This window comes from Peromyscus maniculatus, chromosome 17 (assembly GCF_049852395.1).
Source record: "Peromyscus maniculatus bairdii isolate BWxNUB_F1_BW_parent chromosome 17, HU_Pman_BW_mat_3.1, whole genome shotgun sequence".
Taxonomy (NCBI): domain Eukaryota; kingdom Metazoa; phylum Chordata; class Mammalia; order Rodentia; family Cricetidae; genus Peromyscus; species Peromyscus maniculatus.
Genome location: NC_134868.1, coordinates 52,007,446 through 52,026,378, shown reverse-complemented (window position 1 = coordinate 52,026,378; position 18,933 = coordinate 52,007,446). Strand labels below are relative to the sequence as shown.

At 39.7% G+C, this 18,933-nt stretch overlaps 1 protein-coding gene across 1 annotated transcript in view; it reads left to right on the top strand.

Moving 5' to 3' along the window:
- Agpat5 (1-acylglycerol-3-phosphate O-acyltransferase 5) overlaps positions 1-16,404 on the top strand; it is a 48,600-nt gene extending 32,196 nt beyond the window's left edge. Inside the window, exons 5-8 of the mRNA XM_006998530.4 lie at positions 6,123-6,213; positions 9,286-9,447; positions 10,983-11,106; positions 13,698-16,404. Coding sequence (XP_006998592.1) covers positions 6,123-6,213; positions 9,286-9,447; positions 10,983-11,106; positions 13,698-13,923 — 603 coding nt within the window. The 3' untranslated portion in view covers positions 13,924-16,404. The remainder of the gene's footprint in view (positions 1-6,122; positions 6,214-9,285; positions 9,448-10,982; positions 11,107-13,697) is intronic.
- The last annotated feature ends 2,529 nt before the right edge of the window (positions 16,405-18,933 follow it).

Below are 18,933 nucleotides of genomic sequence, written 5' to 3'. Positions count from 1 at the left end.
ATGCCTTTAATCCCAGCACTCAGGAGGCAGAGCCAGGCAGATCTCTGTGAGTTCAAGGCCAACCTGGGCTACAAAGCAGTTCCAGGAAAGGCGTGAAGCTCCACAGAGAAACCCTGTCTCGAAAAACAACAACAACAAAACAAATCAATAGGCTATAATTTAAACATTTAGAAATTTAATAATTGTGTTAATAGCTCTTCATTTTGAATAGTTTTTAGTGTAAAACAGATTTCCACTTTTCCATCAGAGGCTGAAGCATCTCTTTAAAATGATATTTTGTGCCTTAAATACATATTTTTAAAATACATAGAAGATCATCATAGAAGAGAGGGAAACTGGTTCTTTTGGTAAAAGTTCAACAGATAAGGCGGTGAATGTGATAGTAGCCAACAGCCTGAACATGGTCTCTGTGATGTAGCTTGCCAGGCTTTCTCTGTGGTTCTCACTCCTCCTGTTCTTGAGCAGGGATTTCATGTACATAGTTGCAGTTGAGAAGAGAGTCCAGAAGCTTAAGACTGCCCTTTGCTCATTCTTTTCTTGCTGGGCACTGCAGGTTTAACCTTCTCCTCCTTTGTGACCACCTGCCTTGTGTCCATGACAACACCATGATAAATACCAATTTTGGGCCAGCAGCAAAGAAGTTAGTACCTGTAGCCAATGTTAAAAAGTTTTATTTATTTATTTGGTTTGGTTTTTTTTTTTTTTTTTTTTTTTTTTGACACAGGGTTTCTTTGTATATCCCTGGCTGTCTTGGAACTTGCTCTGTAGACTAGGCTGGCCTCAAAATCAGAGATCTGTTTGTGTCTGCCTCCCAAGTGCTAGAATTAAAGGCATGCACTTCCACTACCTAGCTGAATATTTTTAATAAAGGGAGAAGAAAAATATTATTAATCCAGGAGGGGGTACAAAAAAAAGAATTATGATTTTTCAATTAATAGAGTGGTTGGCCTTATTTATATAGTATAACAGACAAACTTAGAAAAAGATTGTTGGAATAAGATTTGAAACTACCCCACTCTTGGCAACTGCCCTAAAAATGTTTATTTTGTGTTCTTCTTTTTTAATTTATTCTTCTCTCATACTATGCGTCCCAACTACAGTTTCCCCTCCCTCCACTCCTGCCAGTTACCCGAACACACGCACCTCCCCTCCCCCCCAGATTCATTCCTTCTCTGTTTCTTTTCCGAAAAGAGCAGGCCTCTCAGGGATATCAACAGAACACAGTATAACAAGACTAGGCACAAACCTCCATATCAAGGTTGGGCAAGACAACCCAGTAGGAGGAAAAGGGTCCCAAGAGCAGACAAAAGAGTCAGAGACACCCCCACTTCCACTGTTAGGAGTCCCACCAAAACACCAAGCTAACAACCATAACATATATGCAGAGGACCTAGTGTAGACCCATGTAGGCTCTGTGTCACTTTCTGCATAGCATCATAAGCTAGGGAGTCCCAATAGTGTGTTTACCCTATTACTCTTATGAACAGACTCAGTTTGCCCCATTCCTAGTTGGGTAACCTGGACTCCTCCCCAAAGCCATTCATCCATCAAGATCTGAGTTCCTTTTCCAAAGACACACCAAATGCCGCTCATCTGAGCACTCTTCCCATATACTGTAGGACCGGCTGCCTCTCAGCTGGGAGGGCCATTAGACCCACCCTCAGCAATGCTCAGTGCCTCTGTGGGCCATTTCCATTTACAGTAGAGAATGCAGTTTGCCTTGTTAACTCTTAACACACCTATAAAGAGCCCTTCCTTGCCCTTATACCTAGCTGGGAAGATAATCTACTCACCAACTCCACTCTATGCAACCCAATCAGCTCTACCATGCCTGTCAGGACCCATAAATCTTATACCTGAATTCAGACTAATGAATCCACAACATCACTCATTCCATGCTTTCTTCTTAATCAACAGTCCTAGCCTGAATGTCAGACTTTGTGCCTAAGCCTAGTCCTGTCAGCCCTGTCCAGAGTAACCCTAACCTTCAGGATTAGACCAAATCTATATCCTGTATACCAGCCCAGTTCCCTTTGTCATCTGAGTTCATCTCTTCCATACCATATCAGTCAGTGTTCAGGCTCAACCCCCTGCACATACAGTGGGCTTTCCCAGCTTCCTTCACCCATATCAAATACAGAAACAACAAAAGAGGTCCACATGCCCAGGCCTCATCACATAAACAAAAACATTGTATGTGATACTTTGCAAGACAATCTCCACTTGAGGCTCAGATACTTGAAAACTTGGTTCTCTTGTAGTCACGCTGATTACATCAGTTTAGGAAGCATGGCTTTGCTAGAGAGAGTATATAACTGGGGAAGGGCTTTAAGATTTAAAAGCCCCACACTATTCCCTGTTGTTCGAATCTTAGATGGTCTTTTAATAAAAACCCAGATATAAGGATGAAAGCTGAAAGATCAGAGAAGCAGAACAGCCAGCCACTAGCTCTTATCTCTACAAAATCCTCAGCCTGAAGAGAGTTTTATATACCTTTCTCTGCCCAGACATCACTTCCTGGAATTAAAGGTGTGTGTGCTTCCCAGTACTGGGATTAAAGGTATGTGCCACCACTGCCTGACCTCTGTGTCTAATCTAGTGGCTGGCTCTGTCCCCTGATACCCAGGCAAGTTTATTAGGGTACACAATATTTTACCACAATTCCCAGTCCAAACTCTGTTACCTGCTCCAAGTTTGAGCCATGAACTCTTACTCTTCCTGATGCCTTATCTCCTATCTGCTTCCACAATTCCCCACCATGATTGATCCCTTTCCTCCTGGAATCCTAAACCGAAATAAATTTGGCAATGATAATGCATTTTAAAGAGTCTTCTCTGGTTGGGCAAAAACCTAATATATTTGCGTGGACACTGTATTGCTTTCTCATTGGTATGACTAAATACCTGACAAGAAGTAAGGTAAAGGAAGAAGGAGGTATTTAGATGTGTGGTTTGGGAGTACCGTGACTGAGAAGGCATGGCAACAGCCGTGGCAGCAAGAGCCTTCTTGCTCAGATCTCTGTGGGTCTGGGGAAGGACAGGACAAGAGACCTGGCTGTAAATCTGAGTTCCACTTCTTCCAGTGGAGCACCATGTCTTGAAGGTTCCACAGTTCCCAAAACAGCACCTGCCACCTGGAAACCAAATGTTCACATTCCTGAGCCTGTGGTGGATATTTTACATCCTAACAGGCACATTTCATCCCTAGCCCTGTAAGTTCATGGCCATCTTATAATGCAAAATGCTTCTGGTCCAGCTTCAAGTGTTATGGTCTTATAATTCCAACACTTCAAAACTACAAAGCCTGCTAAGACTCAAGGCAGATTGTTATTTGTAAGCCCCTGTAAAATTAAAAAAAAAAAATCAAGATACATACTTCAATATACAATAGCACCGAATAAACATTGTTATTTTAAAAAAGGAATTGGGAGCACAAGGAAAGTTCAGATCAAAGCAAGACCGAAACCCATCATCGTAAACACCAAACCCTGGAGTTCCGTGTTTGCCAACTTGGGTTCTTGGCAACATGGGAGTTCTGCTGGGCCTGGGTAGACCCATACCTTTCCAGCTGTGTTACCAGCAATGCACATTCAGCTTCTCTTGTTGGTCTGGCTCTCTTCAGTGCCTGTAGCTTTCCTGGGTCAATATCCCTCACTTTTGGAGACTCCATTACAACTTAGGGCTTCTCCTTTATAGTTTCACCTAACAGCTGACTCAGGAGCTTCATGCAGGGAATCAACCCTGCTACATGTTTGTCTGATTGGCTTTCTGGAGCCTCTGTACAAGCCTCCATTACTTCTTTATTTCACTTTTAATGCCTGGTATGTGTACAGCATCAACTTGACGCTGCTACCAAAATCTACTGCTCTTGGGAGAAACAGCCTGGACCCGTTGGACCACAGTGGCCTTTGAAATGTAACTTCAAAATATACTTTCCTAGGTGATTTTGTTTTCGAGGAGATAATCCCTGCTGAGGCTTTTTCAGTTCAAACTCTCTCCTCTCAGATGAATTTGCTATTTTGAAAGCTGGACCTTCCCTGGTTGGCAGTCTTTTGCCCTGAGGGCATCCTTTGTCTTGGTGAAGAATATGAGGTTTTTCTGTACCAGCATTAACCTCTAATGTAGCTGTTTTCTTCACACCTCCTTTGTCTGCAGCTTTAAACTTGCTCACATTCCTTTCATTCCCAAAGCACATATTTCCCCCCACATCTTTCTGTTCTTTCTCACTGTAAATCTGACCAAGAGAGGTGAGCAGTAATAATGCCAGATCCTGGATACTATTGTCTTGAGAGTTCCTTCACCAAACATATTAATCCATTGCTTTTTAATTCAGCCTAACTCATATTATCAGGAAATAGGTAAAATGCAGCCAGATTCTTTCTAGAATGTAATAAAAACAGTCTCTTGGCACAATTCCCAATCTTTATTGTTTCTTCTGAAACATCATGAACTTGGCCCCACTGTTTGCATTTCTTACATCCTGATTTTCTAAACTATCATCAGATTGGCCAGTCAAGCTCTGGTTACAATGTTTTAGGGGTTCTCTACATAATAGCTCCAAAATCTTCCACCTTCCACCCTCAAACATCTATAAAGGCCTAAAACCAAATGCCAGCTTTACCATAGCAAGAACACCACTCTCTGTACTAATTTTCTGTATTACCCACTCTGCTTAGTGCCCTAGTTAAATTTCTAATAAGAAGCAACTTGAGAGAAGGCTTTATTTGGCCTGTGCTTTGTTGGTATGTTCCGCCGTGCCGAGTGGCACTGTGACATAGCTGAGGCCACCAGAGAGTGATACTGTTTTCTCACGTCTGGGTAGGACAGGAAGTGGAACTGGGTTATAATTTTCAAGGCCTGCCTCTCGGTGACTTCCTCCAGTTAGGCCCTATACTTTAGAGGCTCCACAAGCTCCCAACATGATGCTACAGCTGGGGGTCAGATGTTCACAATGCCGGACAGCTCTTGGGGACAAAAGGAGCTGCAAATGGAGAAATGCAGAGATGCTGTTGTACATTATACTAGCTCTTCAGATGAATCACTGCATTTCTTTGTAAGCTTGTTTCATAAACAAATTTATATTCTCCTGTAGGTTCATTTAGTAGGAGTTTTATATCCACAGATTGCTCAGAAGAAACATTGCTTCTTCTACTAGCTGTGTAGGGAAATAGTATTGTTGGGGATCATTTGAGCATGGATAAATGGACATAGTTTCCTCTCATGAATCCCTATCCTATTGTTTTCTATAATACTGTGTTTACTTGGCGAGTTTGTCTGTTGGCCACCAATTAAAAAGTGTTTTTACATCACTCAGTTCTCAAGTAGAAGTTTTTTTACATGGCCTTAACATTTTTATTTTTACTTTCCTAAGATAATTAAGTATAAAATCATATCAATTGATGACTTAGTATCTGTCTTGATACTTCGTTTTGTTTGCAGATACTGCATTCTCAGTTTTATGTATGAGTATGAGGCTTAAAGTAAATGATGTAGAAAACACTCGGAGAGCTCTATAAAATGGGATATTGTAGGAGCCTTTTGAAACGCAAATACTAAATTCATAGGCAGTTTTCAGATAGATGTACTGTTAGCCTTGATACTTAAGGACATTGCTAGCTACACTCCTGTAATGGTGGAAGATTGAAGGTTGGATATGATGAGTGTGCTCTGTGTGTGTTTGTGCAGACGTACAGCAGATTCCACTAACATGTAGAGTTAATAATATGTGCTAATACAATCTTAATATATGCAAAAATATTTAAAAATCACGGTTTATTTTTGGGAACTGGAGGTGGGTGATCATTTATCACAGGGCAGCGTTTTGTGTCCAGATTTTATATTAGTGACTAACTAGCATGTTCTAAAACTTTTAAAAACAGTTTTAGATTTTTAAAGATTGGCTTTACCATAAATGTAGAGCTACGTTTTATTACAGCCCATGTTGTGGTCAGCCTTAATTGAATCTGCATTTTGGGTTACTCTGCTAAAAGTAAAGGTTGTTTATACATGAGTACACGTTTTCTCACCCCATGAAACACTGCCGCAACAGTAACAGTTGGAATTGCTAAGTCAGTGCTAACAACAGTGGACTCACGCAAACTCAAGTTCATTTGTGCCCCACAGATGTATCTTGTGATTTTTCCAGAGGGAACAAGGTATAACAGAACACAGACAAAACTCCTTTCAGCCAGTCAGGCATTTGCTGCTCAACGAGGTGAGTCAAAGTTTAACTGTATTCAGAAAAATACTTTTTAAGGAAAATGATCTTTGTTTTCTTTAGATTCTTTCTTCCTGGAGAACATGTTTCTTCCTTTTTTTCTTTTTAAGATTATTTATTTATTTATTTATTATGTATACAGTGTTCTGCTTGCATGTCAGAAGAGGGCACCAGATCTCATTGTAGATGGTTGTGAGCCACCATGTGTGGTTGCTGGAAATTGAACTCAGGACCTCTGGAAGAGCTCCATAACCCCTGAGCCATATCCAGTCCATGAGAATATGTGTTTCTCTTAAGAACTGAATGAAAGAATGTCTGATCTTTTACAGAGTTAAGTAGATTCTTAGTAATTTGTGTTGTAGAGGTTAGATTCACATGCTTGCTGTGGCACATATTCCCATGCTGTGAATTGAGTTAAAATGTAAGTAAATGGTTATTCAGAGAAAGTGCACTTTAGTGAGTGACTCAGTATAAAAACTGGTGTATAGCAAAAATAAACATACACAAATATATATGTATCATACAGAAATACAACTGTATGTATAATAATCAGAGGGTGGATGTCAGATGCCACAGCAGGCAGGTCTGTTAGTGATGGCTAAGCTAATGTTGAGAGGCAGTAGAAAGACCAAGAAGACTGGATTTGCTCACTCCGTGAAGACAGAGCTCATTATGTGCCATAGCTGTATGTTTAAGAAGCATGCGTTAGGGAGCAAACCCATGTGCCGTCTCAGCCATCTCACTAGCCCCACTGAGCCCATTTGTTTCTGCCTCTCATTCTGAAACATCAGCAACCCTATTTGTTTTCCCCTTTCTCTGGCCATTAAGAACATCATAAACTTTCTGCTGTCTTAGTTAGGATTCCCATTGCTTTGATAAAATACCATGACCCAAAGCAACCTGGGGAGGAAAGGGTTTGTTTCAGCCTGTAGTTCTACATCATAGTCCATCTTTGAGGGCAGACAGCAGAAATTCAAACAGGCAGGAACCTGGAGGCAAGCACTGATGCAGAGACCATGGAGGAGTGCTGCTCGTTGGCTTACTCCTCATGACTTGCTCAACTTGCTTTCTTATAGCCCCTAGGACCACCAGCCTAGATGTGGCATTGCCCACCATGAGCTGGGCCCTCCCACATTGGTCATCAATCAAAAAAAAAAAAATGCACTCTAGGCTGGCCTACAGGCAAACTCTTCTGGAGGCATTGTCTTAATTGACAGCCCCTCTTCCCAGATGACTCTAACCTGTGTCCTGTCACTGAGCCACCACTGTGTCTCTGAGGGTGAACCTTGACCAAAGGGTTTAGTAGTAAAGGGAAGGTAGGTTGTCTCTATTCAGCTCCCTATTTTACCAGACATGCCAAGTATAACTGCTTTTGACCCCATATTTGACCCCATTTCTGAAGTGTGTTTTATAGAACAGAATAATTGAGGAGATCTGGAGACAAAAGCAAAGCAGAGTAAAGACCAGAGCAGGTGCTGGATAGTCCATGGAGGGGGCTATTTATTTTTGTCTATTTTTTTAGACAATTTTCTCTTTTTTTAATATTAGGGTTTTGTTTTGTTTTATTTTGTTTTTGGTTTTTGAGACAGTTTCTCTGTGTTGTCCTGGCTGTCCTGGAACTTGGATCTGTAGACCGACTGGCCTCAAACTCACAGAGATCTATCTGCCTCTGTCTCCCAAGTGCTGGGATTAAAGGCATGCACCACCACCGCCTGGCTTAATTATTAGTTTTTTAAATTAGTCCATAAAATATGGGTTCATTATGGCATTTTCGTACAAGTCCCTTAAGTCTATGTCTAGGAATTGGATAAATACACTATGAAGGATCAGTTAGCTAATGACTTCACATTCAGGAGAGTGTGTACCACATCTTGCTTCAGAACTGAGAAGCACTTGGTTGGGATCACAATTCTTTCTGCATGAAGACTAGAGGGGACATGCTATCTGATTTAGGATGGAGGTTTCCTTGTATGTAATCACAGAAGGGCTAGGCTTTGTCTTAGTTGTAGACATAGTTTGTGTGGTTGGAATAATTAAACATTAGTGGACTCGTTGTTAGTAGGTACAGACAGGCAAGAATTTTCTGTGAGTTTTTTCTCCTCATATGTTGACACCACATCTAACCCTCCTTTTGGGCTTCCAGTCCTAATCATCTAATAAAAATACTGGTTGAGCCAGAAATGGTAATGCATCCCTGTGATCCCAGCGCCTAGATCTAAGGTGGGAGCATCAGAAATTTGAGGCCAGCCTGGGTCTGTCTAAAAAAAAAAAAAAAAAAAAAAAATCTGGTCAAGGTAACATGCAAATTTGACAGTGTATGCTTATCAAAGTCCTGAGACTGGATGGTCTCCAGTAGCAAAGAAGGACTTAACTGACAAGAAATGTTCCCCAGTTTGGTTGACTTTTCAGACTTTGGTACAAGTTTGTGAATAAATTATACTCCTTCTGCCCTGGGGACTGAAGTCAGACATGTGGTTGTGGGAATCGTTTTCTTTCCCACACCACCCTGCATTTTAAAAATTCTTCTGTAGACAGTCCCACCATACTGTAGCTGTTCTTCCACTTTCCCTGGAGAGAGGCAGTAGAAACTTCAAATCGAGTTCTCCCTAATCACTGTTCAGATTACATAGTAAGACTTAGTGTTTCCTGTGAACTTGTCAGTCCACACTCAAGTCAAGAAGAGGAAGCAGCAGAAGAGAGTGGAGGGAATGATGAATTCTTCTCCTAAGAAAATCTGAGTGATTAGCAAGATGTTGCTGCCCTTCTGTGGTATCTTTCCTACCAGGGTTACCAAAGAGAAGGGTCCCAGTGGGTCATAAGCTTCCTGAGGACCACCTTCCATCAGGAGGTCTTATTCATGTAGAAGGTTAATGAATATATGTTCAGTGCTTTTTGACCTAAGTAAAGATGGTAATGCAGGAGAGCATTCTAAGCATATAGCCAGCTCATAGATGTGAGGTTAGGGCATAAACTTTAATTCCTGGCTATTTGTGGTAGCTGATAAGTAATTTAGGTGTTGAATTTAATGTATTCCTAATCATGACCGCACTGAATCCACCTGCTTTTTAGGCCTTCCAGTATTAAAGCACGTGCTCACACCAAGAATAAAGGCAACTCACGTTGCTTTTGATTCTATGAAGAATCATTTAGATGCAATTTACGATGTCACAGTGGTTTACGAAGGGACTGAGAAAGGGTCAGGAAAATACTCGAACTCACCGTCCATGACTGGTAAGTCCATATTTCCGTGTGTTGGAGGCTGAGTAGTACATGATACAGGTAAGATATAAACTCTTTTCTTTTCTTTCTTTATTGTTTTAATTGGTGAGTGTACTCACTGCTTTACTGGGGAAGTATGGTGTCTTGCTATTTAGCTCTAGCCTTGAATTTGCAATCCTCCTGATTCAGCTACCCCTGTGTTACGATTGTATAGCCCCTCAGATGGCTTCCTTTATTTCACTTACTGGTGGGTACTAATGTATATCATTTGAAATTTACTCATCATTCTAAATTTCACGTGTCTGATGAGTCTGTGGAGGTCTTTAACCTGGCTTCTTTCTGCCAGAGGTTCACATATGAAACTGGAAAGATCTACAAAGATATGAGGACAAGCTGCTCAGCTAGCAGTGTCAAGGAGTACAGTGATGGTCAGTGTAGCCTTGAACCTTCTTCTTTTGTTGTTTTTGTTTTGTTTGGCTTGGTTTGGTTTTATTTTTCAATACAGGGTCCCACTGTGTTGCTCTGGCTCTCCTGGAACTCAACTATGTAGACCAAGCTGCCCTGGAACTCAGGCTCCTACATCCAGTTCGCCCCCTTCTTTTAATGTTTTTTTGTCTTGAACCTCCTTTATAGCATGTTTGGGAAGGACGTTTGTATTATTGGACAAGAAGAAATTGTGCCTTTTCAAGCATGTGCTAGATTTTAACCAAAGGGTTTTGAGTGAGAAAAGTTTAGGTAACTTTAGCCACAAAGTCAACATTTGAACATGGGAACTGGTGAATAAAGGAGTGGTGAAAGATTCTGGCCCCTTTCAGAGTACTCGTTTTAGAGAGGGGAAAGAGGGAGAGAGGAGAGAGACATATTTGCCACATGCAAAGAGCTCTCTTATAATCCCAGTACTACGGAGGAAGGGGCAGAAGGCAGACGTGCCCTAAGAAATGTCTGCACACCACAGTGTGACGAAGACTTCAAGTTTATTTTTTAAAAAATCTGCAGTCCCTGGCTCCACACATTCCCTTTGTATTAAATACTTCCCTAGCACTCATCTTTATCTTCATGTTAACCTGTAGGATCATGAAGCAGTTTGATGGTCAAAACCAGCCAGCTTTCTTACATATACTTTGAGGAAGGAATCAGCTTTGAAAGTAAAAGAGAGAAAGCATTAAAACATAAAAGATTTTAACTTTTAACTATTTTAAAAATTAATCTTTAAGTTAGTGTACAAAGTAATAGGTTTTATTAGGACATTTCCATTAGGAGGGATGGCTGCTTCTCAAGTTCAGTGTTAGTCAGTGATAGCCGACACAGAGTTAGCAAGTGCTGTGGGCTAATATGGATGGATTTTTCAACCTGAGCTTAATACTGCAAGTCATGAGTTTATAGTTGTTTTGTTTTTTGGTTTTGTTTTTTTGTTTGTTTGGGTTTTTTGTTTGTTTGTTTGTTTTCCAGCTTTTTGGGTCTTTATTGCTTTGTTTTCATTGTAAGTTACATTATATAATCATGAATTCTAGAGTAGTAAGACCTGAAATCTTTTTCTTCTTTGTTAGAGTTTCTCTGCAAACAGTGTCCCAAACTTCATATTCACTTTGATCGTATAGACAAAAATGAAGTTCCAGAGGAACAAGAACACATGAAAAAATGGCTTCATGAGCGTTTTGAGATAAAAGATAAGTAAGTGGTAACAGTTGCAGCATTCAGAAACTTCAGTTCAACTAAATTTCACTACAGTAACCAATTTGAAAAGGAGGTGTTTTCATTATTTAGGAAATACTAATTGAACTTGCATAGATAAGGCCTTACATACTTCCTATGTAACACATTTAATGCATTGCCCTTGTATAAAAATTAACTTTAACATTTCTACATCAGTACAGCTTTTGGTTTCTGTACAGTGACAACTCAACATGGTCAACTGGGAGGCCTTTATCAAAAGCCAATGGCACAGCTAAAGTGAAGCTAAAGTTTGTATTGTTTCAAGAATGCTTTTTGATGAACTCGGGTTAAATCTTACTCTGTCCTTACGTGCCTTTGTTTTAAACTGTTATGAGTCACTGTAAAGATCATGTCCAGGTGGCCTACCTGTAGTGTTATCTGGGCAGTAGGCTGCTCTGGGATAAGATGTAAAGGAAGAGCCTTTCTTCTGTGCTAGCCACACAAGAACAGCAAGGCTGTGGACATGGAGACTTTGAAGTACAGGTGAGCACAACACCAGTGTGCTGTGGGAAGAGCAAGGGCAGTTGATAATTTCATAATGACATTGTCTCCTTTCTTGAGTTAGTAAAAGTAATACTGCAAGTATAGCCGTTTGAAAATGAAACTTCATATTAGATTTATGCATTGAGTTGTCAAGTGTTAGTACCTGACAATTTTTCAGTCCATCAATTTAAGATCGCTTTGGTGATGGAACAGTTTAAGAAGACTTATGTATCTTAATATAAAAATGTATTTTCAGAAAAGAACTGGACAGTGTTTAATATCCACCTGTTTGTGTTACAGACACTTAACATGTGTAGCTGTTTTTTTTTTTTTTTATTCTTTGGATCTTTTGCTCTTTGGAAGCTCGCCACCCAGCTCCCAAATAAATCACACAGAGGCTTATTCTTTCTTATGAATGCCTGGCCTTAGCTTGGCTTGTTTCTAGCCAGCTTTTCCTAATTTAAATTATCCCATCTACTTTAGGTCCTCTGGGCTTTTGCCATTTTCTATCTCTGTATGCCTTCCTTCTTACTCCATGGCTTGCTGTATGGCTGAGTAGCTGGTCCCTGGAGTTCTCTTCTCTTCTTTTCTTTTGTATGTCAATCTTTTCCTCCTAGATTTCTCCTCCTATCTATTCTCTCTGCCTGCCAGCCCTGCCTGTCCTTTCTCCTGCCTCATTATTGGCTGTTCAGCACTTTATTAGACCATCAGGTGTTTTAGACAGGCACAGTAACACAGCTTCACAGAGTCAGACAAATGCAACATAAAGTAATGCAACACATCTTTACATCATTAAGCAAATGTTCCACCGCATAAACAAATAAACACCGTAAAATAATATTCTACAACAAACATGTACTCATCATTACCTCTGTGAATGTGCCTGTAAGGCAATAGGAATACTTCCTTTGTTGCATGTGCTGCAGCTATAATCTTACATGTTTTAAGTCAGAGGGGAGAATGAATGAACTATGCTCTTTGTCTTATCTGTTTTTATAATTACATGGGAATAAGAACTTTAGGGAGGTGTCTTAGTCACTGTTCTGTTGCTGCGAGGAGATACCATGACCAAAGCAACTCTTAAAAGAGAAAGAATTTAATTAGGTACTTCCTTATGGCTTCAGAGGTTTAGACCATTATCATCATGATGGGGAGCATGGGAGCATTCAGACAGGAATGGTGCTGGAGAAGTAGTTGAGAGTTAAATTCTGATCCACAGGCAATAGAGACTGAACCTGGCATGGGCTTTTGAAACCTCAAAGCCCACCCCCAGTGGCACACTTCTTCTAACAGGGCCACACCTACTCATCCAATAAGCATTCAAATATAGGAACCTGTGGGGGACATTCTTATTCAAACTGTCACAGGATGAAAACTCCATGTATGTTTTAAGAATTTCTTTTTTTAGAATCGATCTAGGGGCTCACACATGATAGGCAAGTGCTCTGCTATTGAGCTATAGCCTCAACCCTTTTCTTTACTTCTCTTGGGCTGAGAGCCATGGGAGGAAGGAGTGGAAGTAGTCACTAGTCATATGAGTCAGGTTGCTATAGCTTTTTACAGATGGAAGAAAAATGGGGCTGGAGTGGTTGGTGGCTCAGCAGTTAAGAGCTCTGCCAGAGGACCTGGGTTCATTTCCCAGCACCCCCATGGTGGCTCACAATTGTCTGTAACTCCTATTCAAGTGGATCTGACACCCTCTCTGGCCTTTGGAGGCATTAGACACACACGCACATGGTACACACACAAGCAAAACACCCATACACGTAAAATAAAAGCAAATGTGTGTGTGTGTGTGTGTGTCCCAAAGTCTTCATCAAAGGCTTGCACCAAGTGTTTTGTGTTTCACTTCCTGTGTGGTAAGGATAAGCTACAATACTGTAAACCAGTAGTGAGCTCCCTGCTGAGCTGCCTCTGATGTCTCTTCTCCTACCTGGGTTTTCTAATGAACTGTACTTGCTCAGCAAGTAACTAGTATCCAGTAGATGATTTTTGTTTGCTTGTTTCAACACCAAAATGTCCAAAACTGAAAGTACCAATTCTGTTGTTTTTCATTCTGGCCACAGGTTGCTCGTAGAATTCTATGATTCACCAGATCCAGAAAGAAGAAACAAATTTCCTGGGAAAAGTGTTCATTCCAGACTAAGTGTCAAGAAGACTCTACCGTCAGTGTTGGTCTTGGGTAGTCTGACTGCTGTCATGCTCATGACGGAGTCTGGAAGGAAACTGTATGTGGGCACCTGGTTGTATGGAACCCTCCTTGGCTGCCTATGGTTTGTTATTAAAACATAAGCAAGGAGCGGGCTCCAGTCATGTCTCTTACTGATGGCTACACATTACGTCACATTGTTTCCTGAATTAAATAAGAAGTTTTTTAAAAGCCTTGTTGATTGAACACTGGATAAAATAGAATTAGTGACCACAGCCAACATGCGTTGATTTGGGGCAAACACACGTGGCTTTTCAGGTGCTGGGATTGCTGGAAACATGAAAGTTAAGTGGAGTTTATGCTATTTTTCATGTTCTTCATGAACTGATATCCACTTGTGAAGATTATTTGGATTATATAATTTGATGTTGTTTGTAATTTAGATGGCTGTATTTTAACATTACTTTGTAGCATATTTCACTATATTGGTTATCTTCCATTTTGATTACTTGGCAGCTCAAACTCTTTATCACTAAAGTATTTTATATTTTGAAGCTATGTGATGCTGGGTTTTCGTTAAATTTTGCAAGTCAATGAAAGATACTGTAATTATGTGTTGAGATGTTCAAAGAAAAAGGTGAGAAATATTCATGGCAGAAAAGATCTGTCTATTGTATATTTTTATTATATTGCTCTATTTAGCTACTTTTCTTTATATTTACAAAATAACAAACATTTCTAATATTTATTAAAATTGCTTAAGTTGCATACCCCCCATTCTACAGAGAATAATGTGTAAAGTGTCAGAATAGAGTTGAAGCTCTGTTATAACTGTCTCATTTGGCAGAGCTTTAAATAGCCCAGCGTCTGAGCTGCTGAGGTAGCACCTCCCAGCATCTGTGCTGTGAGTGCTTATAAACTGAGGGTCCCTGTTACGTTCATATCAGACTGGACATCCACAGAGCTCTAGGTGGTGGAGGTTGGCCAGCATCCTGACTCTGTCCTAGCACGTGCCTTCTGCCTGTCTCCCTCTGCTTTGGCACTGCATTTGGTCTGAGCGTGTGCACTCTGGTCGCTTGCTGCTTGTTCCAGCCCCTGCCCTCTGGCTTGGTGTCCTTCAGTGGTGCTGTTCATTGTCTGGGTGCAGGCAGTGCTGCCCGGCTCAGAGGGCATTTCCCTGGCTCCTGTGGGTAAGCCTCCTTGGCTGCTGCAGAAGCGGTTTGCATTTGTTTATGTCAAGAAATGTCAGGATTGGGTAAACGTCATTTCTCTTTAGTTTTCATGGACCCACACTGTTGATACATATCACCTGTGAACAAGAGCTACCTTCCAGGACCAAATCACACTGTTCTCGGTCGTAGAACAGTGTATCCTATGGAAGGAGGCTTACTAAAATATGATTTGCTGTATTTTTATGTTGTGATTTAAGCATGATTGCCTACTAGTCCTTTAAGGTAACATTTCTGCATACGTCATACAGATTTTTGTCACAAAATTATTATACCAATGATCGAGTTGAAATACACCATTTTAATCACAATAAATTTTTTTTAATTGAGGGAAAATTTGCCTCTTATATTGTTTTCCTAAAACCAAAAAATAGGCCTTTTTAAATGTCTTTGAAGTGTCATGTGCTGTCACTTGGTTTCTGTGTTTGTGTATTCATATATGGATATGTATATTAACATAAATATGTATATCCATATATGAATATGCATATCCATATACGAGTATGTATATTCACATATGGATATACATGTTCACATGTGGATATGTATATTCATATGCAGTACACATACATCCACAGAATATAGTGGCCTAAAAACAAAAAAACTTGTTCATCATGTTACTGTGCCGAATTGTAATCATCTTTTACTTAAAAAATGAAGTGGAGATCAATCTTACGTCTTAGCTAAATATATTTTCTTAGCGGTCCTATTAGAGCTTATTTTGACCAGATCAAAATCAGTACAAGTTATGAGACTTGAGACATGGCTGAGGGCTGGAGAAGCAGCTCAGCAGTTGAGAGCAATTACCATTCTTGCAGAGGGTTCAGTTCCCAGCGCCTGCATGGAGGCTCACAAAAACCTATAATTCCAGCTCAGTTGGAATCAGACACATTCTCTGGCCTCTGTGAAGAGCCACATGCACATGCACACATACATACATACACATAAATTAAAACAGATCTTTAAATATTATGTGTGTGCTGTGCATTTGAATTTTAGAAGACAGCACCATTAGAATTACATGGGTATAACTGGTTCTTTTTAAACAGAGCAAAGCGGTCTGCATATGATCTTTTGAACATTAGCACTGTACTTACTCTTCTCGAGAGCAGTCAATGTGGTAATTGGAAATAAATTGTATCAAAATGTTTGAAAAATTAGAAGCATCTCTTCAACATGTTAATTTTGACTTGACATAACTATTTTCTGAAAATTAACAGCCTACCTGTGAATCCTTTCATATAATATAAGATTTTATTTATATTACTGTTGAATTGCAGCTGAGGGGCTACAATAGCTTTTCGTTATAAGAGTGCCATCAGTGTGCATGCTTTTATGTTTTTCAGAAAGGGTATTTGGATGAAAGTAAGAAAATAAAATCTCTCATTACTCTCATGTCTGTGCTGTTTAACATTTCATGACTCAGGTATGCATAAAAGGTTTAGTGATTAGTTCTGTATTCCAACTTTATAAAGCTACAATTATTTTTTAAGTATTGAACAAAGTTAAAAAAAAATACATTGAAATACCCAAACAGTGAAGCAGTACGGTAGTTGGACTATATTAGCTAATTTTCCTACTTTAGAGGATATGTGCCCGTGTTTGTGGTTGGCAGTTCAGGGATCAGCAGGTGACCCCGGGAAGCATGTCAGGTGTCATTCAACAAGGCTGTAAATAAAAGTGCTAATCTGGCCAGTTCTTAGACACTTGGTGGCTTCTTCCATATTTTTTTTCTATGTGATTTTCTTTTTTACTTAAGAGTAGTATCAGTTTTTCTTTATTGTTTATATATATGTTATTTTCCCCTTTATAATATAAAATGCTTTATCAACCAAATGATCTAACTAGATTAGCTATTAAGAAAAAAACTAGAAATTAAAATCTGCCAAAATGTAGGCATCAAGTAACTGACTCCTAATTGTGTACCAGATTCACATTTGAGACAGAAATGTCTCACAAGATAGTAAGGTCAAGTATAAAATATTAAAAATGAGTTTTAACCTTACAAATTGTTTTTGAAGTGCTGAGATTGAAGACTGGGTATAAGGTTTTCTGGCAGGTTCTCCAGCACTGGTTTATGGAATGTTAACGTATCTACAGGCAGGCTGGTGTCTCCTTGTTGTCTTTTAGACTGAAGATCGCCGACTTAAAATATTACCAGTTGCATAAAATTTGCATTATAGACTGAATATGTAACATTTAAGCATTAGTGTGAAAATCTGTACTCTGATGCAAGTAACATTTGGTATATTCAGATAATTTGATATTATGTAGGTAAAGTATTTATGTGATTGACTGAATTTAAAACGTTTTATTCAGCTATCATGGGTAAAAGCTGGGTGTTGTGGCACATGGCTGCAGCCAAGGTACTCAGAAAACCCAGGCAGGAGGATAGCTGCAATTTGGAGGTCAGCCTGCTGCTCTACGTAGCAAGTTCCAGACTAGCCAGGACTCCATACTGAGATCCTCTTCACCCTGTCCACACAGACAAAAGAAGTTATATAGAGAATCACTTTGAATTTAGTTGTAGTGTTTTTGTTAAGATTTTATTTGAGGGGCTGGAGAGATGGCTCAGAGGTTAAGAGCGCTGGCTGCTCTTCCAGAGGGCCAGGTTTGATTCTCAGAACTCACATGGCAGTAACTGAAGTTACAATTTGTAACTCCAGTTCCAGGGGATCTGACACTCTCACACAGACACACATGCAGGCAAAACACAAGCACACATAAAATAAAAATAAATAAGTTATAAAAAATGTTTAAAAATATTTAATTTGATGTGTATTTTTAGTTTGCATATGCTGAGGTAGATCTGTTGGTTTTGGTAAACAGGGAGTCATACATGGAGTTTTATTAGGGACCAGAAATCTATCTGTCATAATGTACCTTATTTAACACTTATATGTATTATTTATGTAATTTAACTACACTTGATTGTTACCCAAGCAGAGAAGTTCCTTGGAAGAGCTGCTTCCAATAGAAATCTGCCATCAGAGCAGATGCTCAGTATATACCTTTTGATGATGAGACAGGCCAATGTTTCTTCCAGACTATTGGTGTGTGATTTATATCTGAATAAATAAATAACAAAGATATGTTCTACAATTTCATAAATCCTCATCTGTAAAACAAAATGGGAATGCTGCTGACACAATCTGTTTCTGAAGTGATCAAGTAATCAAGTTCTGAAGTAATCAAGAAGTACTTGATAACTGCATTTCCTTATGCAGCTTCAGAATAAATCTTGAAAGAGTCCCTGGGTTCACTGGTGCTTTGTAATTCAGCACAAGGGAATATACGAACCTCAATTTTTTTGATAATAAAAATCTACTGACAAAAAGTTACATTGTTAGATAAAATGTGTTTGTGTTTTATGTGTATATGTATGTTTTATTGCAAGGTGTAGCTATAAAGCCATATTATTTCAGATATGTATTTTGTTGGAGATTTGCTGAGTGTTCACTGTGTGCCAGGCACTGCTGAACCTCTTGTAGGCACCACCCTGTCTGATCCATGAGTAGTGAGTCTGCAGGCAGGCCACTACATATTGAGTCCTTCTACCACTGGGTAGCCATCCAACCTTGGACAACTTTCAATAAACTGTGCCCCAATTTTATCACCTGTAGAACACTGCTAAGATGTTAGCCACAAAGGATTTTTGAAACCACATGAGTTACTACAGATAAAACAGCCAATGCAGAGCGTCGGGAGAACACAGCAGATGTTAATGCAGGTTCATCTCTTGTCCTCATAGATGACTTTCGGGGCAGACCGAGCTTGAGTGAAGTCACATCAAACCCACAGTACTGTGATATAATCTAATCCTTTCCTCTTTCACAAAGAGACGATGGGGTGTGGAAGAGGATGGTCCTGGTTGTGGTACAGAGTGTAGGTTTTGTTTAAGATTTGATCAAGTGATATGGAGGT